This window comes from Populus alba, chromosome 1 (genome assembly GCF_005239225.2).
Source record: "Populus alba chromosome 1, ASM523922v2, whole genome shotgun sequence".
Taxonomy (NCBI): domain Eukaryota; kingdom Viridiplantae; phylum Streptophyta; class Magnoliopsida; order Malpighiales; family Salicaceae; genus Populus; species Populus alba.
In genome coordinates this window covers 49,606,213-49,629,124 of record NC_133284.1, presented here as the reverse complement: position 1 = coordinate 49,629,124, position 22,912 = coordinate 49,606,213, and the positions used below count along the sequence as shown (strand labels likewise).

Here is a 22,912-nt window from a genome sequence, read left to right as displayed (position 1 = left end):
GTATAATGGTAGTAGCAGAAGTGGACGCACCATAGGTGGTTGATGGCGCCACAAGGGAGAAAGAAGATTGAAGTGTTGATGCAGCAGTAGCAGAGTGTTGAAGTTCTTGATTGTCCATAAGAGGAAGATGAATATAGGATGAAGATAAGAGAAAGAAGGCTGCTAAAATATAACAGATGAAAATTGCCGCACGTGTGCGATATCGTGGTGATCGTCCACCCCTCTGAGGTATATTTATATATCTAGTAAATGTGAGGAGACAAAGAATTCTTGTCTTTTATCAGTGGAAAATGAAATGGGAGTCGCCACCTGGTATTTTGGTCACTAGAAACCTTAATTGATCTTAAGAGATCAGGCACGAAGACTGATTGCATAAAGGAAAGGTATTAACACCCCAAATACGCCCTACCTAAGGTAAGCTGTATTGTTTAATTGTCTAACAAAAACTAAGGTCTTGTTATGTTTTTTTATTGTTAGTTTGTCAACGGTTCAAGAAAAGTCCTCCTCGGTAAAGAGATTCTTATCTTATCGGGTTAAACCTAACCATTCAAATGTCAATGAAAGAATTTAATATCCAAAATATGTCTTACGTATAAGGTCGTAACCTCAGATACTAAAAGAAACAAAATAATTTTTTTGAAATTTTTGAAATATTGGCCTAGTTCTCGTGACTTTAATAAACTAGTTATTAAAACCAAAATGCATGCGAATATATATTTTTGGATTTTTGTTGTATGAAAATATAATATGATTTTTTCCTTAAGAGACTTGGTCGTATGCATGAAAATAAATATATTTTTTTAAGTTTCTAATGTTTTGACAAAAACCAGGTATTTTAATACCAGATTTGTATCTTTACGATATAAAAAACACAAACCAATATTAAGCAAAATTCAATAAAAAAAATACACGGAGAAATCACAAATTTTCTAAAATGTTTTTTTTGGATTTTTTCCGGCCCAACTATTTTGACGTGGGTCGGGCCAGTTATGCGGCCTGGCCCAGAATTGGCCCAACCATGAATAGTGGCTATCCACTGTTCACATGCTATGTGAATAGTGGAGACCAGGGTGAAGAAGAAGAAGGAAGCTGACCTACGATGGCTGCTATCTTTGGCGGTGCTGTGGTGGTGGTATAGCGGTGGTCCTAGGCAAAGATGCTGGTGGCGGGATGGTTGTGTTGTTGTCTCTGCAACCAGTGTTTACTGCCGTTTTTTTCTCCTTCTTCACAGTGTAGAGGCACCTCTACCTTATGTACTTTTTCGTTCTTCCTCCTTACTCAAGCTGACCTGCAGTGGCTGCTGTTGTTGATGATTAAAAGGAAAAATGGCACGGCGGCCGATGGTTCCAAACAGTGGTTCTCATTCTTTCTTTGTTTCTGTGTGGCTTCCTCTGTCTGTCTCTGTTTTTTCTTCTTCTTATATTTCTCATAATATAGGTGTTGTTATCGACGACAGGGAGGAAGGTGGCAGCTGGTGGTGGCTATGCGGACAACAGTCGGTGGTTCTTCCTCCTTTCTCTTTTGTTTCCTCTTTTCCTCCTCTCTGTCTACTTCAGCTTCCCCGTGTAGAGGCGCAAGCCTTTTTTTCTCCTCCTTTTCTTTTGTTTCAAAAGGCTGACTTGCTAACGCTCACGATGATGCTGGTGGCGGAGAAGAGGAAGCTGACGATGATTTGCGGTGGTTATTGCAGTAGAGGGCAGTGTTTGCGGGAGTTTTTTTTCTTCCTCGTGCAGAGGCACTAGCCTCTGTTTTTTTTTTTTTTCTTCTTCTTCCTCGTCTATTTTTGTTTATTCTTCTCCTTCTCTAAAAAATACCCCTCCTCTGTCCTGTAATGTTCCCTTGTATTTATAGAATGTCGAGGGAGAGGGTCACCATACCCTATTCAAGTGCAGGGCATGGGTCTTTGTCTCATGTTTCTTCCATAATGGTTGCAGGGCATGGTTGTGTGGGTATGAGTTATGTTGGGTTTCTTGGGCAAATAGGGTGGAGAGAGAGAGAGAGTGGGAAAAAGAACATTTCAAAAATCTTTTTCTCCCCTGTCTCTGCATTCGCAGGGAAGAAGAACATGCACATTGTTATTTAAAATGGCATTGCGTCATGCTTTACTCTTTTTTCTCTCAAAGAAATGAATTGGAAAGAGCCCAAAAATGGGTTATGACAAAGATGATGGCAGCAGCAGGGTCACTCGATTGGTTGCAGATAGATGAAATAAGGCTGCTAGTTATAACAGATGTAGGAGGAAGAGAACCGGCCGGATGCAAGGGAGAAGGTTGTTGGACGATTTGTTGCTGTGATACCAAGTTAAGATCTATTAAGAGATAGTCTTTTGTATAATTGTGAAGATTGTCAATAAGAGCTACCATCCCTTTGTATTTATACCTTTAGAGTTGTATACAGTACAATGATGGAATGTACTACATATAATAACTATTTCTATATAAAGGTATTTACATATATAGGGGTTGCATGGTTATTTATAGCATTCTTAACTAACCTAAATGGAAAAATCTAGGCAAACTTTTCTAGCTATAACACACTATACGAGTTGCTGGAAATGCACTACAAAATTCAAACTTTGAATTGTGGACAATCATTCTTTCTTTTCTAGAATAGTCCTAGTGATTGTTTGACTTTTTATGAAGATTTTGGTGATCTTATTTATTATGAGGTAGAAGCAGATTAATATTCTTTATCAATTTATGATGTTTTTTTTAATGATAATTATGTTGATAATGATTCCATAAAGAATGACGCTAATGGCAATGATAATATCATTAATAATGTTTTCATTGATAAGTATAGGTTAAATGCAAATAGAACATGGAAGATGCTAAAAAAACATTAATGTAAGTATGTTAATCCATTTAATTACAAGTTTATTATTGTCACAAAAAACCTAGTTGTAAAGGTTCATAAAACCCTTCCTATTTCGATTAGAGAGCCAAGCATTGATCATGATCAATCTTTGATTGAATTTATCAAAAAAAACTCTATAAATACCTTGAAAAATCATAACCAAAAGGAGGGAAGAAGAGATAATATATATATATATATATATATATATATATATATATATATATATATAGGTGTCCATAAGAGTGCAACAACCATTATTTTAAAGCTTACAACCACTATTTTAAAGCTTTGAAAGTATAAATATTTTCTGAACTAGCAAGTGATGTACATGAAATATAAATTTAGCTTTTCATTATATATTTCAATAACGTTTTGAACTTATTTTGGTGATATATTATGTTGAGCTTGTATATGTCTATATATAGACTCCTAATATGTTGACTTACCATGCAAAGTTTTTCAGCCTAGGCTCTTTTTTCCCTTTATCTTTTGATGATAACTTGCGAAATTGGTTGGAAGAAAAGAAGGTTAGATTGCCAAAATATAAAGAGGATTTTTTGATAGAAAATGTTTTCCCATCAATCAAATTGAATTTGAAAGAAGACTATTTATTTCCCTTAATCTACCGTACCTTTATAGAGCTTCAAGTTCAAAACGTTTTAGATAAGTGCACCATTTATTTAAACTAGTTCTGTTACATGTTGTAATTTTTTATAAAAAAAAAAAAACAAAAAAAACAAAAATCATGGCCTTCAATGTGTGTTTTCGCACATAAAAAAAATTCAAAATATAAATTAAAAAATCTATGAAAGTATTTAATTAAATATATTAATAATCATTTTATTAAATTATTGATAACCAGTTATGCAATACCTCTCATCCAATAATTTAAAATTTAAAATTAAGATATTTCTCAACAAATTAAATCCAACTACACTAATTTTATCAAATATTAAGTTAATAAAATAAAATACAAAATAGTTGTAAATTTTTATAAGTTTTAAACTTAAAAAATATTAAAAAGTAGAATAAATAATTTTTAAAATCATAATCAATACCTTAAATTTTTAAATTAAAATGATTTTTTTTTTTGTAAATTTAAGATGAGAAATATCTACATTTATCAAGAACCAATGGGCAACGAAGACCGTCTTTTTTACTTGAAGGCAAACGTCACAAAGAGAAAAACCACATCCTCAGTCAACATTTTCAGGCACAACAAAGTGCCCTCTCAAACTATAAACATATTACAGGCGCAGCAAAGTGCCACCCTTATTCGAAACATAACTCACACAGTACACAAGTACAACAACTTCTCAACAGGAAATAGCACCTCCTTGCCTTTGGATGCACAGTACTCAAGCCCAAGCTTCTTTCTCATCATCACAACGAAATCAGAGACTTTCTGTGGATCTTCAAGACACTTGGATACACTCTCTTTCTCCAAGCACCTCTTGCAGTCAGCAATCAGCTTCGGACAATCAGCCTCTATATTGAACCTGGACTGAGCTCCCTGGTAAGGATCAGAAGGCAACAAAGGAGCCTTGTTCTTCCACGCCTCATCAATATACTGAACAATGATAAGTGACTCACAAACAGGTTTCCCATTATGGACAAGAACTGGGATTTTCGAGTGAACAGGATTCATTTGAAGAAGTAAAGCAGTTTTGTTCCTCAAATCTTGTGCGCTGTACTCAAACTTTACAGCCTTTTCAGCCAATGCTATTCTCACTCTCATACCAAATGAACTTGCCCAGAAATTCAACAGGGTTACTTGATCACCAGCCATTCTTGAAGTAAAAAAGAAGATTCTTGAAGTAAAGTAACGCTTCTTTGTTTTCTTGGACTAAGGCTGTGGTTTGTCATCGTGGAAATGCGAGGGCTGATGTGAGTTAGGATGGCCGGTTTTGCAGAGTTGTCTTATTGACTGCATGGCATAGACGTGTTGAACATTCTAGCAGATAACGTAATCCAGGAACCCACGCTCTCATTTGCCTTTTTCCTCACCCTTTTGTTTCCTTCTCCTTCTATATAAAGTATTCGGAGATTGATGTATCCAGGCTCGAGGAAATTGAAGTTGTTGAGTATTTGGATAGCAATATGCCATAAGGAGTTCCTAATGGCTTAACAAATGAATTTATGAATCAATAAGATAAAGATAAATTTAGGTTCAAGAGAAGGTTTGATATACTAAACTAGAATACTGATTAAAAGAGTCAAAAACAAAATATTTGACTAGTAGATTGTAATCAAATTTTTACACCAGTTTCTCGAGCCCAGTTCCATAGAAAATCCACTATAGAGTTGTCTTATTGACTGCATGGTATAGACGTGTTGAACAAAGAGGTGCCAGCCTTTTTATACTTGAAGGGGGAAACATTACAAAGAGAAAAACCACATACTATGTCAGGCACAATAAAGTACCTCAGAAAATAAACATATTACAGGCACAACTAAGTGCCCGCCTTATTTGAAACATAAATCAAACACATCATAAGTACAACTTATTAACACAAAATAGCACCTCCTTGCCTATGGATGAACACTACTCAAGCCCAAACTTCTTCCTCAGCATCACAACAAAATCAAAGACTTTCTGTGGATCTTCAAGAGACTTGGATACATTCTCTTTCTCCAAGCACCTCCTACAGTAAGCAATCAGCTTTGGACAATCAGCCTCTATATTGAAGTTGCCTATGGTTTCATAGGCATAAAACCAGCAATAGAAAGGAAGTAGTGCTACATCAACGTAGCCGAGGGTCTCGCCTCCAAAGTAAGGCTTGTCTCCAAGCTCTCCTTCCAAAAGCTTGAGGCTGTCAATGAAATCCTTCTTGGCTGCTTCCTGATCTTCTCCTTTTGTTGTATATATCTTCTTCCCAAGCTCATATAACTGAAGGTTCATATCACACAATTGCATAACAAATTAGTATAATGGTCACCACACATAATTAGGTAAAAGTTTTGGCAAATACATCCAATGGAAATAGAACAGTTTAAAAAACTGTGGTTTTTTTTTATTATTATTATTAGAAATAACGGTTATTTAGTTAAAAATCAAAATATATATATATATATATATATATATATATATCATGCAAATTAATTTATATATACAAAAAATTAACCCCAAAATTTTATTAACATATTTTATCGTTTAACTAAACGGAAATGATAATTGTATAGAAAATTAATATTTAGAAACATGGTTATATTCAACTATATTATTTTTCTAATATTTTTTTAATCTATATTATTTTCTAAAACTTGAGACAAACAATTTCCTTCTAAAAACAATTCACCACACATAGACTTTTTGGAATCACAAAAGTCAAAGGTGGTCCAAGTGCTTCATTTCTGTCTAAAGAGGAGGGCAAAGCCATTCATCGTTAGAGAGGTTAGAAATTCAAAGCAGTATAAATTCAAAGATGGTGATAACATTATTTATTTATTTTTTAACCAAACATCTACTTTAACTCTCATGAACTTGTCTTTAATGCATTCAATATGTCATTTTTTAAGTTATCTTGGTGCGTCTTAAAGCAATTGGATCCAATCAATTTGGTGATCTTTATACAGAAACATCTACTTTAACTCTCATGAACTCACAAGAACGAAAAAATAGTTCATCAAAAATGAAATGATCAGAAACCTTAATGGTTAATTTGTTAAAAGGAAAAAAAAAAAATTCACACCCAAGAACACTTGAAATGAACATCAAACAGACTTTTCCACCATTCCATGTCGAGATCTTTAATTTCTTCCTATTTGATATTAGTCTTGGGGCTAATTGTAGTGGTGATATAAATTTTAATTCTTTCAAACCAATCAAATTGCAATGGGGGTTTAATCAAGTCATACCTCAAAACAAAACAAAACAAAATCAAAAACCAGAAAAGACGAACCATTTATTTACCAAGGAAAAAAAAAAAAAAACGCCATACCTTTTTGTCAACAAAATCTGCCCAGAACCTTGACTGAGCTCTCTGGTAGGGATCAGAAGACAACAAAGGAGCCTTCTCCTTCCACACCTCATCAATATACTGAACAATGATAAGTGACTCACAAACAGGTTTTCCATTATGGACAAGAACTGGGATTTTCTTGTGAACGGGATTCATTTGAAGAAGTAAAGCACCTTTGTTCCACAAATCTTGTTCACTGTACTCATACTTTACAGCCTTTTCAGCCAATGCTATTCTCACTCTCATGCCAAATGGACTTGCCCACAAATCCAACAGGGTTACTTGATCACCAGCCATTCTTGAAGTGAAAAGGAAGATGCTTGAAGTATCGCTACGCTTCTTGGACTCCAAAGGCTGGGGTCTGACAGAGTGGAAACGCTAGTATTTGTTGTAAGAAAAGGCTGAAGGGAGTTAGTGTGGTGGGTTTCCCAGTCGTCTAATTTATTTCATGACATTCTAGCAAATTACGTCATCAAGGACCTCATGCTCTCACAAGCCTCTTTCCTTGTCGTTTTGTTCCCTTCTCCTTCTATAATATATACAGTATTCCAGGTCTTTGTACTAAAATTATGGTGTTGAGCTTCGTGGCACGTGCACGCATGATGCAGCACGATATCAGGATCGAGAAGATGGTATTTAATTATTTGGTTTGAGGTTAATAGAAAACTTGAATGTACTTATGTTTATAGTTATTAGTTCTAAATTGGTCAGATGGGTTAATTTGGTATCTGGTTGTTGGACTAGTTTGGATAAGATAAAAGCCCTTTTTTAAAAAAAAATTAATGTGGGAGTCGGATCAGCTTGCGCATACCTCGATTAATCCCACGGGTCCTAAAATTAACGATTATGTAAGCCTCCAGTGATCCTAGGAGGACTTGAACTTGTAATTATTGGAGAGCAAACCCAAGACTTGACTAGTTAAACTATTTTTCAGTTTACATCAAAGCCCTTCTTATTCAAGGGGAAAGATTTCTTAAATCATTTAACCTGACGTGATGCTGGGAGGAAGAATTTGAGGTAATCTAAGGCAAGTCAACATTCAATGGAGTTGTTGCGATAGGTGTTGGAGGGGTCATAAAAGTTGTATCTATTGTTGTTATAGATGTTGAAGTATTTGAGGGCTCTACCTCAGCTTACCTAATCAATTTCATGAGTGTCTCTTTTGAGAAATCATCAAAGACATTTCCAATATAAATGTCACATCTATTGTGAGCAAATCTATAGTGAAATTACATTAATACTTGAAGTTGGATAGGAAGAACTATTCGTATTGGAGTTATGTAATGAAAAATTTTCTTAAGGGTAAAAAGATATAGGGATATGTTAGTGGAACCTATGTGGTACCTAAGAATACTGAAGAAGGGGATGTTGCTTCAATAGATACATGGAAAGTAAACAATGCAAAGATTATTAGGTGGATTAACAATTTTGTTGAGCATTCTATAGGTACGTAATTGGTGAAGTATGAGACAGCAAAGGAGGTTTAGGATCATCTACAACGGTTATTCACACAATCAAATTTTGCAAAACAGTATCAATTAGAGAATGACATACGAGCTCTTCATTAGAAGAATATGAGTATTCATAAGTTTTATTCTGCTATGATAGATCTTTGGGATCAATTCGCTCTTACAAAATCGACAGAACTAAAGGCATGTGGTGCCTATATTGAGTGTAGAGAGCAATAACGATTGGTACAGTTTTTAACAGCACTTTGCAGTGATTTGAAGGACTTAAAGGTTTAATTTTGCATCATTCTCCACTGTCTTCTGTTGACTCTGTTGTTAGTGAGTTATTGGCTGAACAAATATGTCTTCAATCTTATTATAAAAAGGGAATTATTATTGTTTTGAATCCTTCTATACTAGCAATGCCTACAAAGTCATTCTCAAATCATCAGAATAAGCCTTACAAAAGGGTTGGCTTCAACGAGTGCAGTTTTTATAAGTAAAAAGGTCATTGGAAAGCTTAGTGTCCCAAATTAAGACAACAAAATTAATCTTAAAAGCCTGGTAGCCAGTAACAGTCTAATGCTTATAAACCACCTCAGGGATATAAATCACCACACCACAATACTGTAATAGTAGCTTCATCAAGCTCTATCATCGATCCTAGTACTCTTGGTGCATAATTTCAGAAGTTTCTCTCCTTATAGCCACAAGCAATGTTTGTTTCTCCTTCTATAGGTCAGTTGCATAGTTCCTCAGATATTTCACATTCTAAATTCTAGTGCTTCACATCATATGTTTCCAGATTCTTCATCCTTTACCTCAGTGTCCCTTTCGCCCTTCATTCCTGTTATGATTGCTAATAGCACTTATATGCCCTTAGCAGGTGTTCGTTCTGTTGTCACACCTTATTTTCTCTCCCTAATGTTTATCTTATTCTGAAACTCAAATTGAATCATGCTTCTATTGGTCAATTATGTGATTCTGGTGATTATTTAGTCATGTTTTCTGGTTCTTTTTGTTATGTACAGGATTTATAGTCTAAGAAGCTGATTGGGACAGGCCATAGGGAGAATGGACTATATATTTTAGATGAATTAAAAGTGCTAGTTGTCACCACTACTACTGCTACTACTATTAATTTGTCTTCTTTTCGTTTAAGTTCTTAATATTTTAGTTTTTATTTATGACATTCTCGTCTAGGTCATGTTTCGTCTTCTCATTTAAGATTTTTTGGCATCCATAGGAGCTTTAAGAAATTTAAACACTTGTGATATTTCTGATTATAATAGATGTAAAATGGTAAAATTTTTTGCTTTACCTTTTAATTGAAGTATTTATGTTTCTTCTTGATTTGATTTACTTATTGATGATCATACTCGTTATTATTGGGTTTATTTAATGAAATAACGTTCTGAATTCTATGAGATATATACAGCCAAAGAAAACATAGGCACATTGTTGAAACTACTCATTCTCTCTTGTTGTCTACTTCTGTTCCTAATGAGTTTTGGGGAGAAGTTGTCCTTACTACCTTAAGCTTGATTAATACAATCTCATCTTCTCATAATTCAGGTTTTTCTCTTTTTGAAAAATTATATGGGTATATTCCTGATTATTCCTCCTTTAGAATGTTTGGTTGTACTTGTTTCGTTCTTCATCCCCATGTAGAATGCAGTAAGTTGTCCTCTTATTCTAATATTTATGTAATTCTAGGTTATGGTGAATGTAAAAAGGAGTATCGTTGTTTTGATCGAATAACTCAAAAACTGAATGTATCTCGTCATGTTGTCTTTCTCGAGCACATACCTTTTTTTTTTATTCCATCTACTACTGGACCTGATATTATTCATATAGATCCATTTTCTGAGGATTCTGATAGTTTATCATCTTAAGTTCCTAGTACCTCGGATACCCTTTCCCATGTTCTACCAATTTGTACTCATCATTCTACAGGTACTGAGACTTTGCTCTTTGGCACACTTAAAGCTCCATTCTCATCTACAGCCCCATAAGCTTCTTCTAAGATTGTAGATCTACCTCTATGTCAATCCACACGTATTTATAAGTCCACAAAACTACCAAATTTTGCTTATTCTTGTTATTCTTCATATTTTACTTCCTTTTTAACTTCTATTCATTGCCTCTCTGAGCCCTCTTCCTATAAAGAGGCAATTATTGATCCTCTTTGGCAACAAACTATGGATGAAGAACTTTTTTCTTTGTGTAAAATAGATACTTGGAATTTGGTTCATCTACCTCCTAGTAAGAGTGTTGTTGGTTGTCGTTGGGTGTACAAGATCAATACTAATTATAATGGGTCTATTGCGATACAAAACTAGGTTGGTTGCAAAAGGATACTCTCAATAGTATGGTATAGAATATGAAGAGACATTTGTTCCTGTTGCAAAAATGGCTACTATTTGTACTCTTATTGTTGTAACTTTGGTTTGTCAATGGCATATCTCACAACTTGATGTTAAAAATGCCTTCTTAAATGGAGATCTTCAAGAAGTTTATATGGCACCTCCTCCTAGTGTTTCACATAACTCCAGGTATGTATGTAAGCTCAAAAAAGTGTTATATGGTCTCAAACAAGCACCTCGTGCTTAGTTTGAAAAATTTTCTGTTGTGATCTCATCTCTTAGATTTGTTTCTAGTAGTCATGACTCTGCTCTTTTTATTAAGTGCACTGATGCTAGTCTTATCATTTTGTCCTTATATGTTGATGACATTGATGGTATCTCAGTTTTGAAGATAAGGTTGGCTAGACAGTTTGAAATGAAGGATTTGGGTTCGCTTTGATATTTTCTAGGTATTAAAGTAGCTTACTCACCTAGAGGTTATCTTCTTTCTCAGTCAAAATATGTTGTAGATATTCTTGAGCGAGCTTGACTTACTGATAATAAGACTATAAACACTCCAAGTGAAGTTAACGCAAGGTATTCTTCTTCTAATGGTTTACCTTTGACAAGTCCTACTTTATATCATGCTATTGTTGGGAGCTTGGTATACCTCATCATTACTCGTCTGAATATTACATATGATGTTCTTGTTGTTAGTCAATTTATCACTTCTCCTACTACTGTTTACTAGGCAGTTGTTCTTCGTATGTTGCGATATCTTCGGGGTACAATCTTTGAGAGTCTTTTACTCTCATCCACCTCTTCCTTGAAGCTGCATGCATACTCTGATACTGATCATGACAGTGATCCTACATATCGCAAATCAATTACTAATTTTTATAACTTTTTAGGTAATTCTCTTATTTCTTAGAAGAGCAAGAAACAATCTATTGTTTCTCAATTCTCAACCAAAGTAGAATATCGTGCTATGACATCTACTACTAAGGATATTATTTGGTTACATTAGTTGCTTGCGGATATGGGAGTTTCACTATCTCATCCTACTCCTATGTATTGTGACAACCAAAGTTCTATTAAGATTCCTCACAACTCGGTTTTTCATGAACGAACTAAGCACATTGAGATTGATTGTCATCTTACTCGTCATTATCTCAAGTATGACATCATTACTTTGCCTTTTGTTTTTTTTTCCTTGCAGATTGCAAATTTATTTAGCAAGTTGCATTTCATTTCTCGTTTTTATTTTCTAGTTGGCAAACTCTCGATGTTTGTAGCTACCGCATTATGAGTTTGAAGGAAAATGTTAAATAATACATTTATCTTATTTTATTTATTAAGAATAGAATAGTATTTTAAGCTTAACCTATATATAAGTTCTTTGTATTTAGGGTAAATAATGAACTTTTTACGAATAAACAAAAAAAAATTCTAGCCTCTTTCTTTTTTGTGTTTGTATTTACTTTTGTTAATTGAATTATTTTAACATATAGATCATGGAAGGAGAAGGAAGCGAAACAACGAGGAAAAAGGCAAATGAGAGCTTGAGGTCCTTGATTACGTAATTTGATGTCATGATATATGAACAAATCATCGTCGCGCGGTCAAAAAGTCAACTCTAGAAAACTGGACATATTCACCCACCGCACCCTTTCTTACTACAAATGCTTGCATTTCCATACTGACAGATCATAGCTTTTGCAGTCCAAGAAAACAAAGAAGCCTAACTTGACTTCAAGCATCTTCTTTTTCACTTCAAGAATGGCTGGTGATCAGGTAACCCTGTTGGATTACTGGTCAAGTCCATTTGGTATGAGAGTGAGAATAGCATTGGCTGAAAAGGGTGTAAAGTATGAGTACAGTGAACAAGATTTGAGGAACAAAAGTGATTTGCTTCTTCAAATGAATCCCGTTCACAAGAAAATCCCAGTTCTTGTCCATGATGGGAAACCTGTTTGTGAATCACTTATTATTGTTCAGTATATTGATGAGGTGTGGAAGGATAAGGCTCCTTTGTTGCCTTCTGATCCTTACCAGAGAGCTCAGTCAAGGTTCTGGGCTGATTTTGTTGACAAAAAGGTATGCTTTTTTGTTCTTAAATGGTTGATCTATTTGGTTTTTGATTTTTTATTGTTTTGAGGTATGACTTGATTAAACCCACTTTGCAATTTGATAAGCTTGGAAGAATTAGAATATTATATCACCAGTACAGTTAGCCCTTGAGACTAATATATAAAATCATGGAAGAAATTCAGCATCACAATATGGAATGGTGGAAAAGTCTGTATGATTTTCATTTCAAGTGTTCTTGGGCACGAATTCTTTTTTATATAACAAATTAGCCATTAAGGTTTCTGCTCATTATTGTCATTCTTGTGAGTCCATGAGAATTAAAGTAGAGTACTTTGGCACAATGTTTCTGTACAAGGATTACCTAATTGGTTTGGTCCAACAACCATCAATAAAAGTATTGGATTAAAGATAAGATTTTGGACTTAGGTGATGATGCTTTTGTTATATTGGTGGGCAGTCACCTTCAAGTATCCAAAAATATATCATCGATGGTGACATTATTGAGGTTTTCCTATTGGTGAACTTCCCTTGATTAAAAAACCATCTTAATTTGTTGCTCCATTAGCCGTCTTTGAATTTCTACCCTCTTTAACAGTTGTATAACAACCGTTGACCTTTGTGATTCCAAAAAGTCACTAATTTGTTTTACAATGGTGTGATATGAATTTGTAGATGTATGAATTCGGGAGGAAGATATGGACAACAAAAGGAGAAGATCAGGAGGCAGCCAAGAAGGATTTCATTGACAGCCTCAAGCTCTTGGAAGGAGAGCTTGGAGACAAGCCTTACTTTGGGGGCGAGACCCTCGGCTACGTTGATGTTGCACTACTTCCTTTCTATTGCTGGTTTTATGCCTATGAAACCATCGGCAACTTCAATATAGAGGCTGACTGTCCGAAGCTGATTGCTTACTGTAAGAGGTGCCTGCAGAAAGAAAGCGTATCCAAGTCTCTTAAAGATCCACATAAAGTCTATGATTTTGTTGTGATGCTGAGGAAGATGCTTGGGCTTGAGTAGTGTGCATCCATAGACAAGGAGGTGTTATTTCCTGTGTTATGTTATACTTATGTTTTGTTTTGTGTGATTTATGTCTCAAACAAGGCTAGCACTTGGTTGCGCCTGTAATATGTTTGTATTCTGAGAGTACTTTGTTGTGCCTGGCTTGGGATATCTCAAATAGTCATGAGTTTAAATTTTATTATTTTTATGTATTTGATAAAAATTAAGTATAAAATAATATGAGTTTGTACAAGTTTTAAGTTTAAATTAAAAGGTTTTCACTTCAGAAAGTGTATTACAGAATAATATAAATTATATCTTGAAATCTCATCTAATAATTTAAATTATTAGGTTAAGATGGTTTTTTAATAATTTGTTTTAAATTATTAAACTTAATACTTAAGACTCTAAAATTATTATTATTATTATTTATGTTATTTAAGTTTTCTCTTTTTTGTGCCATGATGAGAAATTTTTTATTCACTGAAAGGACCAGGTCCATAAATTCAGTAGGCACAAAAATTTATATACAGCACCTAACCTAACCACATCTTAAAGGCGACAACCATATACAGCTCGAAGTAAAAGAAATTCATCAATGGCAACCCAGAAGCCATTCCATCAAGATTGATGGAGGCCCGTGCATTAGTTTTTGTGGGTAAATGACAAGGTTTGTCACTATACTCTTACCTGTTTTATGTTTTTGTCTTTGTACAAAAAAAAAATTATAGGTTTTGCCTATTTAACTTGTGATTTTGTTAAGCATTATTATATCCTTCCATCCAACTCTTATTAGTTCAATCATTAGTTGAGCCATTAGCAAATGACTTATAGGCAAAAATAATATATAAGAAAGATAACAAACACAAATAATATAATACTATGAAATAGAATAATTTTTAATTTAAAATTTTATTTCTTATTAATTTACCATATCGAATAACATGCCCTTCCAAGAGGTCTATAATTCCTTAAATAAATTTGAAAAATCAACCTAAACAAACTAAAACATTCAAAAGAAAAAAAAGCAATAAAAATCTTAAACAAACTAGAAAAAATAGAATTATTAAACATAATATTTAATTTTATAAAATAATTATAATTAAATAAAAATAACTAAAAAAGAATAATTTTCTTTAGAAACCTTATGCATTAGTTTTTCTATGTTAAAATCAAATTCAACCCTTGAATTTAAATTATTTTTTTCCTCAATCTTGTAAATGTTCAATCAATATTCTTTAATTCATTTTCCATCTTCACTTCGATTATATAATAATTTTAGATATCAAATCTAGTTTCTTCATGTTAAATTCTACATAAAAAATCAATTAACAATATAGAGTAATTAATTGCAAGTCTCAAACTTCCTTTATCAACATGTGTTATATCCATATAATCATTGAACAAAATTACTTTTATGATAATAGTAAACATGTAATCAAGCTTATTAACATAACTTTAATTAATAATTTTATTTTATTAAGTACCTTTAATGATTTATATGCACTCAACTTTTAACTTATCACTTAGAACACTTAACTTATTATAAATGAGAACACTATCAATGAAATCATTATTTTCATTGTTAATGCTATCATTATCAACTAATTATTATTAAAATAAATATCATAAATTGGTAGAGTTTATCAATCCACATCTATCTCATCATAAACAGAATTATTAAAATCATTATGATACTTATTCTAATCAAGAAGTTATCTCTTCTACTCATGCATTTGAAAATAGATTCTCGAATTTAACTACGAATTAATAGTTACTCTTCTCGTAATCTTTCAGACTTTTTTTTTTCATCTTTGCCAATCAACAAGATAATCTTCAACTTGCCTATATAATTTTATCACTGCTAGTTGACGAGTTTATTCTATAATTTATTTTTATATATCTTCTATCACTAATTCTTTAATGTTTTTTTTTCAAGGGTGAACCTCCTCTTTTTCTTCCATACAAGCACATCCTATTTTGTGATATCTTCTAATCATGGTTATTCAATAGTAAACAACAACCAACCATCACAAATTGTTGGGCTCTAATACTAACAAAAGCATAGGGGTGAGTAAAAAAACTGAAAAACCGAGAAAACCGGTAAAACATAACAAAAAAAAAACCAAACCGTGAAAAAAAATCGATTAAACCAATTAAAATTTTTAAAAAATCAACCGGTTCGGTTTGGTTTCAGTTTTATAAACCTAAAACTGAAAACATCGAACCAAACTAAAAAAAAAAAACTGAAAAAAACTAAGCCAAATGGAAAAAAATCTAGCCAAACCAAAAAGATCGAGCCAAACTGAAAAAAAAAAATTGATTTTTGTTCTAAAATAACTGAACCGAAACCAGTGAGTTCGAACCGATTTCAGTTTTATTTTTTGGAAAAAAAAACAATTTGGTTACTTTTTTTGATAAAAACCAAACCGAATCGAAAATAATCACCCCTACAAAAGCATACGAAAACAACATAAAAAAGATAACAAGCACAATCAATGGAAAATTCTTTTGAATAGTATCACTACACCAAAAATTATAATTTGAATTTTTATTTCTTAATAATTTACCATACCAACTAATATACCTCTCTAAATAGTTTATAATTTTTTAAATAAATTCAAAAATCAACATACATAAACCACAAAAACTAAAAAGAAAGAAAAAATAATAAAAATTCTAAACAAACAAGGAAAAGTAAAATTATTAAGTAAAATTTTTAATTTTTAAAGCTAAATAGAAAAATAAAAATAACTAATAAAAAAAATAATTTTTCTTAAAAACCTCAGATTTGTTAAATTGTAGAAAATAACATGTGAGATTTTATTTAAACACCTATAATTTTATTTTCATCAATAACAAAGTGACTTGGGTTGGATTTGCGATGAGAGAGGACAATAGTTTTCTAAAAAACCATAATTATCGTATTGATTCGAGAATTGGTATAGAAAAGGTTGTAGATTATCAGGTGAACTTAAATTAATTAATTTTAATAAATTAATATAATTTTTTTTTTAAAAAATCATTGATATATCCTGGTCAAAATTAATTAGGTCAACAAATGACTACAAAACTTATATCAACCAAGTTTTAAATTTTAAATGATTAATATTTTTTTTATTCAATTTAAAACCTAAATCACATGATATTCTAGGACATCAACCCACTGGAGTTTAATTCTTTTTACCAATAATTTCAAACACAGAGATGATTTAAAAAGAAAGGAAAGGGCATATTTGTCCCCCAACTATGACATGAATACCAATTAACTTTCTAAACAAAATCAGTTTTTAATTGAATCCCTCATCTATCAAACATTACCAAATTAACCCGCTATCAAAATTTATGATTTAAATTAATAAAGATAAATTTGAGAAAAAGGACTAATTGAGGACTGCCCAATAGATGGAGGATCCAATTGAGAATTTCTTATTTAGACCCGGTTCAGAATTGGATTGGATGATATAGTTGAAGAATTTCTTTCTCTCACTTGGTTGAAGAAGTTTTGCCGCTTCAACAATGGCTGTAACACTGTTGGATACAAGGGTAAGCCCATTTGGCATGAGAGTGAGAATAGCATTAGAAGAGAAGGGTGTGAAGTATGAGTACAGTGAGCAAGATTTGAGGAACAAGGGTCCTATGCTTCTTCAAATGAACCCAGTTTACAAGAAGGTCCCAGTTCTTATTCACAATGGGAAACCAATCTGTGAGTCTCTTATTGCTGTTCAGTATATTGATGAGGTGTGGAACAACAAGTCTCCTTTGCTGCCCTCTGATCCATACCAGAGAGCTCAATCCAGGTTGTGGGCTGATTTTGTTGACAACAAGGTCTGTGTGTGTGTGTCTTTGCTTTCTATTCTTAGTTTTGGTATCTGCTTTTACCTCGTAGACTCCGAAATTATTTGTTGTTGAAAAGGCTAACCATTTTGCTTCGATTTGGCATACAAACTTGTATAAATTATGTGGATTTTTTTACCTTATTTTCGTCACATTTAGTCAACTGTGAAGAATTTCACCTATAGGGAGAGAATATATTTAGGATTAGTCCAGTTGGGTTGATTGGAGGAAATACGACAAATGTATGATAAATGTGATGAAATTCTTTAAACAGGGTCTAGTTTGCAGAAATTACACAAACAAAGAAAGCTAAATTGGGGATTTTCCAATTGAGAAATTCCCAATTTAGCTTCTTTGTTTGTGAAATTTTAACTTCAAGGTTTCTTTGTTATTCACTTTTAAATGGTGGGATATGAATCTGTAGGTGTATTTTCCCGGGAGGAAGACATGGACAAAGAAAGGACAAGAGCTGGAGGCAGGCAAGAATGATTTAATTGAGTCCCTCAAGTTGTTGGAAGGAGAGCTAGGAGACAAGCCTTATTTTGAAGGTGACAAACTCGGCTATGTGGATATTGCACTTGTTCCTTTCTATAGCTGGTTCCATGGCTATGAGACATTTGGTAACTTTAGCATAGAGGCTGAGTGTCCCAAGTTAATTGCTTGGTGTAAGAGGTGCTTGCAGAACGAGAGTGTATCCAGATCTATTGCAGATCCACAAGAAGTCTATGGTTTTTTGGTGGAGCTGAGAAAGAAGTTAGGGCTTGAATAGATGGAAGGATGTGCATCCACAGGCAAGAAGTCTATGGTTTTAGGGCTTGAATAGAAGTTAGGGCTTGTTTGGTTTCTGTTTTTCTGCTTAGTGTAAGCCTACAAGCTTCTATCTGGAAATAATATTGTGGACACGTAGTTGTGACCTGTTTGTGTTAGAATCTGAACTCAATTTTTTACGTTCTCGTTTAAGAATATTTCAAGCTTCAATAAAAACCATTCAAATGCTTTTAGTTTTACCTACATAATGTTCGAAATTTCTTTTCATACTGTAAAACACTATCCAAAATATAACCTTTGCATGTATATTTATTAATATCATCATTTACCCTCTAGTTTAGCATCTTATTCCATAATTTATCACGACCACATACACTCTGCAGAGGAAGATAGCAAATCTGCTATAAAATCCCGCTTTCTGCTATTAGAAGATTTTAGAATGGAAGAAGGGAATATTAGTGATCTTGTGATACTTTCTTACTCAAACAATGGCAGATGAGGTGACACTGTTGAATTTCTGGATAAGCCATAATGGAATGAGAGTCGAATAGCGTTAGCAGAGAAGTGTGTCAAGTATGAGAACAGTGAAGAGGACTTGAGGAACAAGAGTACCCTGCTTCTTCAGATGAATCCAGTTTACAACATTCCGTTCTCATCCGCAATGGAAAACCAGTTTGTGAATGTAAGGACAAGGAAATGCCTTATAATTGGATGTTGTAATTGCAATGTCGTAGCATTTCAAGCAATTTCTTTTATTACATATGTTTAGCCGAATGTCTGTGTTATGAAATATCTCACAAAAATGAAATTCTACATAAAAATAAAAGAAAAAAAATGAAATGAACCTTAAACTAAGTCATCCTCGATCATCTTTTATTGGGTAGAAATCATTCATATATGAATAATCATATATGTTAATCTTTTTTCTATGTAGAAAATTAAATTTAGTAAATAAATTAATTGGGTAAGAAAAGTTACCGGGTTTGATTGAGCCTGAGGAGGCTGCTGTCAATGTTGTGGTTGAATTTCGTAGTTGAGGGAAGAAGAAGATGAAGAAAATGCAGAAAAATGGGGCCTGGGAAATTGATGGAAAATGAAGAAAAAAGGGGGGCTAACGCAGTGTATATCTAGTTTAGAAAATTAAAAGTGAAAAATGTACTGGTTGGTTGGCTTATTATTTTGAAAAAGAAAAGTTAAATGTGTGTTTGGTGTCAAGTAGCAATTGTTTGTATATAGATTTTTATTATTATTATTATTCCAAGTGCTGGGAGTTTCCATGGCTCCCACAGCACTAGTTGGAGGTCTATGGGGTTCCGATGTGAAAGTCCCGAACCCAACTCATAGAGGATTGGGCTAATGAGCTAATATAGTTGAAGACTTGATACTGATGAACAAAGAAAATCAGATTTATCTTCCCGAAATCTTGACATCTTTAATATAGTTGAAGACTTGATATTGATGAACAAAGAAAATCAGCTTCAAGATTTGTACTTTGTACAGTACAGTACCCTTCTCCTAACTCTCTAGTAAATAGAGAGAAGAAAGAAATTTACTAATGAGAGTGAGAATAGCATTAGAAGAGAAGGGTGTCCATTATGAGTATACTGAACAGGACTTGAGGAACAAGAGTCCTTTGCTTCTTCAAATGAACCCAGTTTACAAGAAGGTCCCAGTTCTCATTCACAATGGGAAACCAATCTGTGAGTCTCTTATTGCTGCTGAGTATGTTGATGAGGTATGGAAAAACAAGTCTCGTTTGCTGTCTCCTCATCCTTACAAGAGAGCTCAATCCAGGTTTTGGGCTGATTTTGCTGACAAGAAGGTATGTTTCTAATCTGCATCCAACCTTGCGTATGCTTTCTGCTGCTGAAAAGGAATCGGTGTAAATTTTTGTGCTCTGTAGTCAACCATCAAATTAGCTGATTAATTCACTTGAGAATGGTGGGATATTACTCTGTAGGTGTACCGTTCTGGAAGGAAGACATAGATGGAAAAAGGAGAGGAGAAGGAGGCAGCCAAGAATGATTTCATTGAGTCCCTCAAGCTGTTGGAAGGGGAGCTAGGAGACGAGCCTTATTTTGAAGGTGACAAACTCGTTATGTGGATGTTGCACTTATCCCTTTCTATGGCTGGTTCCATGGATACGAGACATTTGGCAACTTTAGCATAGTGGAGGAGTGCCCCAAGTTGATTGCTTGGTGTAAGAGGTGCATGCAGAAGGAGAGTGTATCCAAATCTCTTGCAGATCCGTAGAAGATCTACATCTTCATGGTGGAGCTCAGAAAGAAGTTTGGGCTTGATCAGTAGATATATGGAAGGATATGTGCTTCCATATACATGCTTGCTAGTTTCTGGTACTCTGGTTTCTGTTTTTTTCTGCCTAGTATAGCTTTTATTCCAAAATAATTGCTTACAAGCACTTGGTTGTGACCTGTTTGTGTAAGATTCTGAACTCGCTTGTTGGGACTAGGATTACTTAAAAAAGGTCCCAAGATAATCTAAGCCCCAATTGAATGCTCTTACTATTGCCAACATAATGTTCTGAATTCCTTTTCAATCCATAAAACATTATCCAAAATATAATGTTTGCATGAATATTTAGTAATATCGTTCTCCAGCTTAGTTCTTCCCACACACAATATGCAGAGGAAGATAGCAAATCTGCTACAAAACCTCGCTTTCTGCTATCAGAAGCAACATAGATTTGCTTCTGCGGATGAACCAGTTTACAAGAAGATTCCAGTTCTCATCCACAATGAAAAACATGCTTTTGAATCCCCTATTATTCAATATATTGATGAAGTGTGAAAGGACAAGGCTCCTTCGCTACCTTCTGATCCATATGAAAGAGCCCATTACATGCTCTCGGCTGATTTTTCTGATCCTTGTATAATTTATGTTTTCTTTTACTTTTTTTTTGCACTTGTCTGATATCTATGCATGGGTGCTGGGATTTTATCAGTTTATTAGTATCTGTTGAGTGCACACACAAAATGAAGAGAATGTTATGTTTGTCTAATGTTTTCATGAAAAAAGTATCCAAATTTAGCAAATAGATTTTCTGTGTAAATTCATAAATCTTTTTCGGACTTATTTTGGCATTTTAAATGAATGTCCTTTATAAGTAGATGTTGTCATGGCCTGATGAGAACCAAGATGGAGAAGGCAGCAGCAAAAACAGCGGCGAAGAATCGGAAAAGAAGAATTTGCAGCAGCAGCAGCAGGAACGGTGGAGCAGTCCTTGCGGGAAGGGGACTTCCAAGCTGCAGTAGGTCGGCTAGAAGACGCATTTCCAAGCAGCAACCGGAGGAGATGAAAGAGGAAGTGTACTACACGGAAAAGGAGAAGAAGAACACAGATTTGAGAGGCTTTATATGTGGCAGAGACGGCCTTGAAGTCAGCAACTCAACCTGGAAGAAGAAGGTCTCCGAGTAGTTCTGACTTGAGTTTTGAGTTGTAATTTATTACAACTACATTAGATCAGATCATGATTATCCTTATTACCTATTTTCTAGCAAATAGAAACATTGTTAGGCTACTATAAATCTATATTAACAAAACTCTAAAAAATACGGTAGTTTTTCTCATAAAAATACTGTTAATTGTTATAATATTTTTTTATATGATTTTTTTTTGTATTTTTTTGTGTTTTTTTGTGTTTTTTTATTTTTTATGTTTTATGCATTTTTATGCTTTTTTTTTTTTTTTTAATGATTTTTTTCAAAAATTATCTTTATTGATTATTTTTTAATATTGAGCTGGTTGAAAATTTAACTTTATAATTAAAAGAAAAAACATATTATAGAATGCTATAGTATTTTTTCCATATGAATTTTTTTAATGATTTTTTTAAAATTATCACTATGATTTTATTTTTTTGATATTGAGCTGGTTGATAATTACAACTGTAACTTTCCTTACAAAACACTATGGATTGCTATAGTATTTCTCTACATAATTTATTTTTTTTGTTTTTTTTTTATGATTTTTTTCAAAATTGTCTTTGTCGATTTTATTTTTTTTAATATTAAGCTGCTTGAGAATTTAGATTTGTAGTTTTTTCTTTAAAATATTGTGGATTGCTATAGTGTTTCTTTACATGGTTTTGTTTTTATGATTTTTTTCAAAAATTATCTTTGCTGATTTTATTTTATTAGTATTAAACTTGTTGAGAATTACAATTTTAGCTTTCCTCACAAAACATTGTAGATTGCTATAGTGTTTCCCTACATGGTTTATTTTTTTATTTTATTTTATTTTATTTTATTATGATTTTTTTTATTTTTTTTCAAAATTATCTTTGTTGATTTTTTTTTTAATATTGAGCTGGTTGGAAATTTAGCTTTGTAGTTTTTTTTCTTTAAAACATTGTGGATTGTTATAGTGTTTTCAAATATGATATTTTTTTTATGGTTTTTTTTCAAAATTATTGTTGATTTTTTTTTTTTTATATTGAGCTGATTAAGAATTACAACTACAATTTTCCTCACAAAACACTATGAATAGCTACAGCGTTTCGCTACATGGTTTTTTTTTCTTTCATTTTTTAATGATTTTTTAAAAAATTATTTTTGTTGATTTTTTTTTTAATATTGAGCTGGTTGAG

The 22,912-nt window shown here is 33.1% G+C and overlaps 4 protein-coding genes and 1 pseudogene across 4 annotated transcripts; 3 read left to right on the top strand and 2 right to left on the bottom strand.

Moving 5' to 3' along the window:
• Positions 1-4,086: 4,086 nt before the first annotated feature.
• LOC118036682 (probable glutathione S-transferase parC) lies at positions 4,087-5,049 on the bottom strand. The gene has a single exon (XM_035042465.2). The coding sequence runs from the start codon at positions 4,643-4,645 to the stop codon at positions 4,145-4,147; it is 501 nt and encodes a 166-aa protein (XP_034898356.1). The 5' UTR covers positions 4,646-5,049; the 3' UTR covers positions 4,087-4,144.
• Positions 5,050-5,190: 141 nt separating this feature from the next.
• LOC118036677 (probable glutathione S-transferase) lies at positions 5,191-7,243 on the bottom strand. The gene is made up of 2 exons (XM_035042462.2): positions 6,798-7,243; positions 5,191-5,746 (listed from the first exon to the last, which is right to left on the bottom strand). The coding sequence occupies exons 1-2, from the start codon at positions 7,113-7,115 to the stop codon at positions 5,402-5,404; spliced, it is 663 nt and encodes a 220-aa protein (XP_034898353.1). The 5' UTR covers positions 7,116-7,243; the 3' UTR covers positions 5,191-5,401.
• A 5,038-nt stretch (positions 7,244-12,281) lies between these two features.
• Positions 12,282-13,903, top strand: LOC118036676 (probable glutathione S-transferase). Its single transcript, XM_035042461.2, has 2 exons — positions 12,282-12,708; positions 13,375-13,903. The coding sequence occupies exons 1-2, from the start codon at positions 12,391-12,393 to the stop codon at positions 13,717-13,719; spliced, it is 663 nt and encodes a 220-aa protein (XP_034898352.1). The 5' UTR covers positions 12,282-12,390; the 3' UTR covers positions 13,720-13,903.
• A 3,237-nt stretch (positions 13,904-17,140) lies between these two features.
• LOC118036670 (probable glutathione S-transferase) lies at positions 17,141-18,488 on the top strand. Its single transcript, XM_035042453.2, has 2 exons — positions 17,141-17,529; positions 17,963-18,488. The coding sequence occupies exons 1-2, from the start codon at positions 17,221-17,223 to the stop codon at positions 18,305-18,307; spliced, it is 654 nt and encodes a 217-aa protein (XP_034898344.1). The 5' UTR covers positions 17,141-17,220; the 3' UTR covers positions 18,308-18,488.
• A 190-nt stretch (positions 18,489-18,678) lies between these two features.
• Positions 18,679-21,838, top strand: LOC118036671 (probable glutathione S-transferase; annotated as a pseudogene).
• The last annotated feature ends 1,074 nt before the right edge of the window (positions 21,839-22,912 follow it).